Genomic DNA, 10,178 nt, shown 5'->3' on the forward strand with positions numbered 1-10,178 from the left:
ATTGGACTAGTGATTTGAACAGGATACTGAAATAACAGGGACGCCAAGGTGAAAGGGCGGGGGGAGGCCTTTGCGAATGAGGCTTGTGCCTGTGCAGCATGAGGAAGTATTCTTATCTCTTCTAGGGTTATTTGGGGACAGGGCAGGGGTCATGTTGCACACCCCTGAACCTCGATTCTCCTTCGAGATTGGCCAAAGAAGTTTAGAGACGCTCAGCAACAGAGTTGGGGGAGAGGCCTTACTAGTGCGCCTGCGCAGTCGTCGCTCCTTTGCCATTGGCTGGAGGGATTGCAGGGAGTGGAGTGGGGGTGGAGCTAGGTTGAGCTTGCGCTATAAGCCTTGGGGCAGTTGGAGTCTCCACGTGCACTGTAGCACTACGTGCACTGCCTCAGATCGTTCCAGACATCCTCCAGTCATTCCGCCGGCCAGTGAAGGTAAGGCGGTGGTAGCAGTTTGGGTCCAGATCCGAGAAGGCTGTTCCAGACCCTGAGAAGCGCGGTGGTGCCAGCTGGCGTGACCTTGACCCTGACCCTGATCCTGACTGAGGTTGCTGTTGGCGTGCGGAGTCGTGCTGATCCCATTTGCCTGATGTCGCCCAAGGCCACCCGGAAGACCCAGCCCCAGGCAGGTGGCCCCGAGTTCCCGCCCCAAGAGGCCCAGGAGGAGGGTTCTGAGATGCAGCTGCAGCCGCAGGCAGGTGCCCCCGAGAGCCCAGGCGTGCTGCAGACCCAGGCCAGCCCCTCTGGGATCCAGGACCTGCCCGAGCCCCAGTGGGAAGAAGCCCCTGAGATCGAGCCCGAACCCCAGCCAGGGCCCTCCTACAGCTTCCTGCTCCAGCTCCAGCCGGGGACCCCACCCCAGTCCGGTCCCGAGTCCCCCAGTTCCCTGGAGGCCCAGCTCGAGGCCGGCGCCCTGGCCTCCCAGACCCTAGGGCAAATGGAAGCGGAGGCAGACGCCCCAAAGCCGCCTTTCCAAGTTGGGGACCAGGTGCTTTCCCTGCACGGTGCGCTACTGTACGACGCCAAGTGCCTGCGGGTGGCCGAGGCGGCGTGCGGGGCGGCGGCCGAGGCCCAGGCCGGCTCGCTCACCTACCTGATACACTACACGGGCTGGAACAAGAACTGGGACGAGTGGGTGCCGGCCAGCCGTGTCTTCGAGTACTCGGAGACCAACCTGCGACGCCAGAGAGAGCTCCTGGCCGCGCACCAGGCGCAGCTGCCGCCCGCCAAGAAGGGGCGCGGGGGACCGCGCGCCAGGAAGACCCCTGGCCTGCAGCAGCGGGGCGGAGGCCGCCCCGGGCCCGCTGCCGAGGCCCTGGGCGCGGGGGAGGGCGGTGGCCCGAGCCAGGCTCCGCAGCCCGGCCCGGCCCCCCGCAGGAAGCGGGTGCGCCCCGAGCCGAGCCCCGAGGGACGGGCATCCTCCAGGATCCGGGACGATGTGAAGGTGGAGATCCCCGAGCAGCTGAAGCCGTGGCTCGTGGACGACTGGGACCTGGTGACGAAGCAGAAACAGCTCTTCTCCCTGCCGGCCCACAAGAGCGTGGACGCCATCCTGGAGGAGTACGCGGCGGCCCGCACAGTGCCCGGCACGGAGCAGGATCAGGCCTTCGCCGTGGTGGAGGTGGTGGCCGGCATCAAGGAGTACTTCAACGTGATGCTGGGCACGCAGCTGCTCTACAAGTTCGAGCGGCCGCAGTACGCCGAGGTCCTGGCGGCGCACCCCGGCGCGCCCATGTCACGCATCTACGGGGCCCCGCACCTGCTGCGCCTTTTTGTGCGCATCGGGTCCATGCTGGCCTACACACCGCTGGATGAGCGCAGCCTGGCCCTGCTGCTCAGCCACCTGCACGACTTCGTGGGCTACCTGGCAGAGAACTGCGCCGCCCTGTTCCGTGTCAGCGACTACAGCGTCGCCCCTCCCGAGTACCACGAGAGAGCCGAGTGAGGCTCTGGCCGCCGAGGCCACCGTGCTGGACTCTGTGCCCCCGACCCTGGAGGTCCTGGCACTGAGGAGGGGGAGGGACTCAATAATGCGGGTGATTGGGGTCGAATGGTTAAACATTATGTTGGGCTTGGGACAGAAGATTGCGAGGGTCTGGGAGGGTTGTATGGGATGACGGTGGTGGGCACGGGTACGTTGGGTGGAATGTCTGGGGGTAACTCAGCGACTATGCTCCAGCTTCGCGACTACGAGTTTGTGTATCTGCTTTATTTTGGTGATGTGACGGGGTTCTCTTGATGGCTTAGTGCCGTACAGCCAAAGATTGTCATTTGGCTAGTTTTCTCTATTTTTTGTTGCAGAAGTCAACCGCCTCTGAGACTGAACTGTTCCACATTTTCTCTTTGCTGGGATGGTTTAAAAATGATGCTATGTGTTCATGGTGTTTGTAGTTTGGTTCTAGTACTCAGATTCTAACAAGATAGAAATTCATTATTAAGTATCAGCAGTTTTCTTAGAAAGTCGATAATTTTAAGAGTTGCTTTATAAGTCTTGAAAATAAATCTTTTTCATTGAAAATGAAAACTTCATTCTGGTTGGTTTTTTAAATATATATTACAATTTTGACCTTCGTCACTGAGGTTTCTAAAAGTTGTAACTATTAAGTTTTTTGTCTTAAGTCCGTACGTAATACAATAATGTTCCTCCCTTCAAGGTGACATAAACCTCCCCCCTACATGAAGCCCCCAAATCCAACTGCTCCAACTAAAAACCATCTCTCTACTTGGTGAGAATCAAATGAAATAATCGTTATAATTCACTGGGCACAGTGCCTGGCATATAGTAAACACTAACAATGGTAGCCACTGCTATTACTACGGTAATGACCACTTTATCCGAGTCATAACTTCGTAGGGTATAGGAATAGTAAAGATCTTTAGCGGTCATTTGGTCCAGTGTCTACAGTTTAGAGGTGATTTTGAAGCCCAAAAACCCGATTTGTTCCTAAGAGAGTCTAAATTCCCCTTTCTACAATCAAATAGGTAGTTGCTTTTTAGCTTTTTTTTTTTTTTCCATTTCGTTCATGCTTGTGTTACACCTAGCTGGAGTCCTCTACCAAACCATTTACAACTAAGTGTTTCCTAGATGTTTCTGGGACTCTTATTCCGTCATAGGGTTTGGCTCCATCAGGAGCACAATAGGTGTTTGATACTTTTTCTTTTCTTAGTGGTATTAACATTTTTGTGTTAGGTTTATCCTTTCATGATGGAGACAGCAACTTTGTGATGAATCCCTGTAGGACTTTGCATCAGGCAATGTACTGCCAAGCTGTAAGTTACTTGTTGGAAAGATGATGGAAGGTCATCTATAATGAGAGAATTACATTAGAATAATTTTTTAGAGTAGTCTAAATGGATATAATTAAGAATAGAAACTGTTAGACTAAGAAGTTGATTTTCAATACTTGTGCCAATTAATTGCTGATTGCGTGAGTGAAACAGCATATGTGTGCATTTCCTAATTAGTTGTGTCACAGGTAGTGTTGTATGATGTGGCTGGATCATCACCTCCCAGGCATGTGCTATCTAGACCAGGTTAATATTCAGGTACAGATTGGACCAGGTTGCCTCTGAAATACTTTCCAGCTGATACCTCTGTGAAATATCCAAGGAGTATACTTAAGTAGTTCAGAGCATATTTTATGCCATCAGGTCGTTGAATAGAATTATGCAAAAAAAGCAATTGCTTGTGCCTAATACTTCTGTAGCCACTTTAGGATAGTGGCTAGAAAGCTGGCCTTATAATGAGGAAAGCCTAGGTTCAAAGTTCCCCTCTGATACATACTGCAGTGCTGGATGATGCTGAGCACATCACAACTTTTTGGTATTTCAGGCCTATAAATCCACGTGAGTTGGGAGGGAGCTTCCTCATCAGGAGTTCCCTTATACCAGTGAAATCAGAGATCTGCCCCTCCTTACAACCTCTACCCCAATTTTGTATGTGTGGAATTCCATATAATATATGAATATGTAAAATATATAATTGCATATTTGTGTACACACAAACACACACACACATACAACCCTTGCAATAAGGGATGTTCAATAAATATTGTTGGTTGATAAGGCTCTATCCTCATTCAATAGAAGGATGAACTTCTGGCAATTTATATGCCCACTAGCAAAAATATCACCTTGTTTTCTAGGGTGGGAGGGGATCTGGCAGATAGATGCCCCAAACAGAGAGAAGGCTCCAAAGAAGAGGATTCCCTGTCATAGGTGGTTCCATATAACACAATCCATGAGGTCTGCACATAGACCTTCTTCACCTTACATAATAGCTACATTCTTGAAGTTCAAAAAATTTAAAATTAAGTACCATTTCAAAACAGTTTCAAGAGCCCAACCCTTTAAAGAAACTGTGTGATCAATCCCTTTTTAATGGTCCCAGGAAAGAAGACTGGATGTGTGCTTTCCTTGCCATGGGGAGCTCCCAGTGGAGGAAACACTCTCTGATCCTACTGGCGCCTCGGGTCCCATGGCCCCAGGTCCTCGTGGTTTTGAGATCAATTCTCTAACCATTATACCTTGCTATCTTATCAGTTTATGTGCTTTTCATTGCATTTTTTTAAAGTCACTGGAAACCTAGAAACTTTCCTTTATCTTATATAAATCACCACTCCAATCTGTGCCCTAGATTTTTTTTTTCAGCATGGGTAAAATGAAGATGAAAAAAATCTCTGGATTTACTTGCCAAGGGTGTGGTGAGATAAATAGGTCCCATCTGGTTTGGGTTTTCATTTTCCCGATGGGATGCCCTGCAAGCAGATGCGTGGTTAGCCTTGTTCTTACTCCAACAATCACCCCACCTCCATCTGTTGGAAGAGGAAAAAGGAGGCATGACGGAGGGGCCTGCAGGTGCAATCTTTTCATCTTTTCTCCAACTGCAAAATGAAGATCATAATAGCACCTTCGAAGATTCTAGGGTTGTTGTCAGGATCAAATGTAATAATGTTTGTAAAGTTCTTTGCACAGGACCTGGCAAATAGTAGACACTACACAAATGGTGTAATTAATAATAATTATTAATCTAACAGTTTATTATTCTAGAGGTTGGAGGGAACATTGATAATAAAAAATATTGAGAATAACATCATTTTTCAGTGAAAGCCAGCTTTCTGTAAGCCTATGGGGCAGCCAAGTGGTGGAGTGGATAGAGTATGGTGGGCCTGGAGTCAGAAGGACTCATTTTCCTGAGTTCAGATCTGGCGTCATACACTTAACTAGCAGTGTGATCCTGGGCAGGTCACTTAACCCTAATGGTCTCAGTTCCTCATCTGTAAAATGAGCTGGAGAAGGAAATTACAAACCACTCCTAGAGAAAGAAATGGCAGACTGCTCCTGGAGAAGGAAAAGGTAAACCACTCCAGTATCTTTGCCAATAAAACCCCAAATTAGGTCATGAAGAGTCAGGACCGAAAAATGAGTGAATGACAACCAATAGTAGCAGAGAGAATCAATCAAGCTTTATTAAGTACCCACTATAGGCCAGGGATTGTGCTGAGCATCAGGCAGACTGATGGATTTTGGACATATATAAAATTCATACCAACAACTATGATCATTTATACCAATGGTTGAATAATATAGATTTTTTTTCTTTTTTTCTCACTTGGGGATTTTATTTTATATTTCATTTTCTGGAAATAAACAGTTAGGCTTCATTTATTTATGACTACCCTAATCTTGGTAGGCAAAGTTGGCAGCGTGATAGATACACACATACATACATACATATATATATATATATATAAACACATACATCAATATATATATTTTATATATACATTTTTCCTTCTTAGCAGCAGTTGAGATGGTAAGACCTACTTTGGTCCTTAAGTCCTCATTCTCATGTAAATCCATGCTGAAGGTATTTTCTGGGGATAGGCTTTGCTTTCAATGTTTTTTTAAAAATGTTACCTACTAAATTAGCAGTGAACTTGATTTGTCTCTACATAGTATTATTTTTATGCCAATGGCTTCATAAATACCAATATATTGTATGTTTAGTAAGACTAGAGTAGATTTTTTTTTAGATAAGCAATAAAGAGTTCAATCCTTTGCTCTTACAAATGAAATCCTTCTTTAAATTTTATCTTAGTTCGTGTCTGTGAACTAATTCAAATAGTAACTACTTTCTTTGCACTGTGTACCCCTGATACCCCTGCTGGGGGAAAAATAAATCTCATCCTAGAATCATAGAATGGTAAAGCTGATTTTGTCCAGCCTCTTATTTCCACAAATGAGAAAATCAAGGCCTAAGGAGAGAAAATGATTTGCCCGAGGCAGCCCTTCTTCATTTTTATGCCTCATGGACCCATTTGTCAGGCTGATGAAGCCCATGGACCCCTTCTCAGAATCGTGTTTTAAATCAAATAAAATAGATTACAAACGGAACCAGTTATGTGTAAATAGTTAACAAATCAGTGCCTAGCACATCACAGGAATTTACTATATAGCTATTGACTGACAGATAAACCTAAGAACCTGCTGATATAAGGTCACACAGAGAATTCCTGGCAGAGCTAGCCTAGGAACCAGGCTTTCGGATTCCAGGTCCAGTGATTTCTGCTGCTCTGCAGCCACCTTTCCGTCCTGGGTGATCTTGGATACACTGGCACGTAAGGCCTGGAAAACAAGGTCATTGTCCGTATATGTAACATGGTGATGTCCAAACTATTTTGAAGCACTTGACCCCATAGTTATGGAAAAATAAGATTCATTATGAGGAACCATGACTTTGCTATTATAGTCTCTCCACCTGAGGCTTTGTCATGCCTCTTCCACTAGCTATGAGACCTCAAGTGAGTTACTAAAGATCTGATTCTCAGCTTGTAAGTGAGAAGGCTGAACCAGATCCTCCTCAAGGGCAGGGACTGTCTTTTGCCTTTCTTTGTATTCTTAGCGCTGTGTATGGCATATAGTAGGTGCTTAATAAATGCTTTTTGACTCACTGATTAGTCAAAGCTGCTCTCAACTCAAAAATTCTATGTTTTTAATTGTATTTACAATTTTTAAAAAAATTACTATGGTATATAGGTTCCTTTTTTAAAAAAAAAATGAAATGGAAACCTCAGTGACACAAAAAACAAAACCTTGAGCACTCCATGTTTGTCCTCACACTTACTGGCATTTCTGCAGTCAATTTGATTGCTGTAAAAGGGGATGGAACTCTTTCTACTCTCCTTTACAGCCGGAGATATATTTCACCAGCCATGAATGGTCTTGAATCAATGTGGATTCAACCAATCAGTCATGCCCAATCTAGAAGGATGACCTACAATGATGTCTTCTAAAGACATTGGGGCTAAGAATGTATGGACACACAATGCTGTATAGTGGGAAAACATAGTGCCAGCGGAAGAAATACAGACTTGGAGATTTTGAGTTTGTAGGCAACTCTTGAGCTGTCTAGTCCACCTCACACCCCATTGTATATAATAATAATAACAAACAATCAGAATACCTCTAAGGTTTACAAAGCACTTGGAGCAATCTCATTTTATCCTCAAAAAATACCTAGGATTAGGTATTATTGTTATCCACATTTTGCAGGTGAGGAAACTGAGGCTAGAAGAGGTTAAATGACTTGCCCAGGGTCATCCAGCCAGTAAGTGTCTGAGGCTGGATTTGAACTCTGGTCTTTGTGACTCGGTCTACCATGGGACCACCTAGCTTCTTCAAAAATGACACCTAGCACTCGTGAAGTTAAGTAACTTGCCCAGGTTGTAATCGTCAGTGGCAAGACACGAACCCAGGCTTCCTAACTACCTCCATAGCTGGTATTCGTCCCTCTGTATCATGCTGCCTGGGTCATGTTCCCATCAGCTGATGTGGAAGTTACCCTGGCCACTAAGGCATTATTATAAGGTGTTCTAGGACCTGTGATCTAATCTAAATTTGGTGGCATTAGTCCTGGTACTAGTTATACAAGAAGGGAAATTGGACAGTTTTGGGGAGAGGTGGGGGGGTGGCAGGAAGAAACTTCTGATAGCTCAGGACCCCGGGGCACTTTCTATGCCTGGTAGTCTGGGAAACCCATTCTTTATTTTCCTGTGTATGTGTTGGAGTGTTGCCCAGTGGGGGTGTGTCCTATCTTTGTGCCACTGGAGAATGGATCCCTGTTACCCCAGAAGTTCTGCTGGTTTGTATTTGGGGGTGGGTGGGCAGCCAGCAGCAACTTTTAGTTTGGTAGATTACTTAATGAAATAGCTACGTTGTTGATGAGTCTCATTATGAGGAAGCTAGGTGGTGCAGTGGCTAGAGTGCTGGGCCCGAAGTCAGGAAGAGCTGAGTTCAAATTTAGCCCAGGGAGACTGTAAATCTCTTAAACTTTCTGTACATCAGTATCCTCATCTGTAAACAATGACTCAGATAGATAATACATGACACCTATTGAGAATAAAATATAGCACATGAAATAAACATATGACACATTAACACATATAACATGAGACCTATTAACATACACAATACATGACATTAACATACTGTGTCTATGTATTTATATATGCATATATGGCACATTCTTCACAATAGCCCTGTGAGATGGATTGTACGAGAAATATTATCCCCATTTTAAAGAGAAATAAGTGGAGTCTCAGAAAGATTAAGTAATTTGCCCAAAGTCATAAGTTTAACAAGTGACAGCTTCAGGACCTATACCCAGATTTTCTGGTTGTGTTCTTGTTCCTATACCACAACTGTGGATCCAGATAGCTAATTAAGTTAAAATCTGAGTGCCTGTCTCTGAGGGTCTTCCAGTATCCATTTCCAATTAACTTTATTGGATGAAAAAAAGTATTTAAAAATTATTTACTTCCTTTTTACATTTAATTCTGTTTCTCAGGCATCATGATTTTCCCTTAGTAGACAGAGTTAAAATAATTCGGTCAAAGATTGAATAGGAGAGTGTATGAATAGGTGAGAGTTGAGGAGGAGATTATGTGAATGCCAGTATTCAAGCTTCCTACATGGCGTTCTGGTTTTTCACATTGAGGTTGGGTGTGTGTGTGTGTGTGTGTGTGTGTGTGTGTGCTTTTACATGAATAATAGAAGATAGTAAAATTGATGGGCCAATCCTTTTGTTGGAGCAGTTATGAAATGAAAAGGCAAAAATCTACAAGGAAAAGTTATGGGGGAAAAAAAAACCCTAACATTTCTCTAACAATAAAAAAATGAAGTTTCCCGGCCATTTACATTTGTCTCCAGCATCATGAATATTAGATCGGATTTTAAAAAAATAACATTGATGGTTTCATAAGGCAGCCTTATTTTTGATAAGCTCTGTCAAGACCGCTGTAAATATCAAAAAGATTTATGAATTAATTTTCATACCTAAATGACAAAACCTCTAGCACATCCGAAATTTCAGCCTCACAGTTCAACTACACGTTTCTTTAGCATTCAAGGCGCTCCCCACATTTTAGTGCAAAGATTAATGGGAAATGTATTTTTCTGTTGGATAGAACAATAGTGTAGTCTTGGTAATTGGCCTCTGGGGGCATGATAGCAGAATCCGATAGACTCCTTTTTTGTTCTCTAGTAACAGAATGGGGGGTGCAGTTCACCTTTGATATACTCTTAATCACTGAGTTTCACCATTCTAGGTTGTCCATAAAACAAACACGATTTTTATAGGTGGGAAACCATGCAGTTGTATGGCTTTTAATACAAAAAAAAGGCACACACTAATTTCCACCCAACCGTGTTATGGGCACATAAGTATTAATCATATATGATTATTATTACATCTGGACCAGACCTGCGATTTCTTGAATATAGGGAGAAAACTTCATGTGCAAACACAAATCAGCATTTCTAATGCAACTGGTTTTAGTTGCTTGGGGGGGGGCACCAAGAGGTTAGGTAACAATAGCAGGAAAACCACAAGTCATCCTCAGTTCTAGGCTAAATTTAAAGTCCTTCTTAGGCTGGTGGTCTGGTCTGTGGTTTGTTTATTTCTTCTTCCAGTCCAAACCAATGTCTATTTCTTCCAGTCCAAACCAATGATTTCTTTGGTGCAGAGAGCTCCCTGGTGAGAAAATGACCTCCATCAAAGCATATTGGCAACTTTTCTGCAATTTAGAATCTTAGTTGTTTGGGGGCACTGAGAGGGTAAGGGTCAGGGTCAAGGTCAGAACTTGATCCCTAGTCATCCTGAATCTGAGACTTACTAAG

General features: G+C 44.5%; 1 protein-coding gene across 1 annotated transcript; it reads left to right on the forward strand.

The window, feature by feature from the left end:
* The first annotated feature begins 588 nt into the window (after window positions 1-588).
* On the forward strand, window positions 589-1,944 carry LOC118847067 (mortality factor 4-like protein 1). Its single transcript, XM_036755687.1, has one exon. The coding sequence runs from the start codon at window positions 589-591 to the stop codon at window positions 1,942-1,944; it is 1,356 nt and encodes a 451-aa protein (XP_036611582.1).
* The last annotated feature ends 8,234 nt before the right edge of the window (window positions 1,945-10,178 follow it).

This window comes from Trichosurus vulpecula, chromosome 4 (assembly GCF_011100635.1).
Source record: "Trichosurus vulpecula isolate mTriVul1 chromosome 4, mTriVul1.pri, whole genome shotgun sequence".
Classification (NCBI taxonomy): Eukaryota; Metazoa; Chordata; class Mammalia; order Diprotodontia; family Phalangeridae; genus Trichosurus; species Trichosurus vulpecula.

Bases quoted from the DNA above. Each gene is read 5' to 3' on its own strand.
- LOC118847067 (XM_036755687.1), top strand. From the start codon at position 589: ATGTCGCCCAAGGCCACCCGGAAGACCCAGCCCCAGGCAGGTGGCCCC.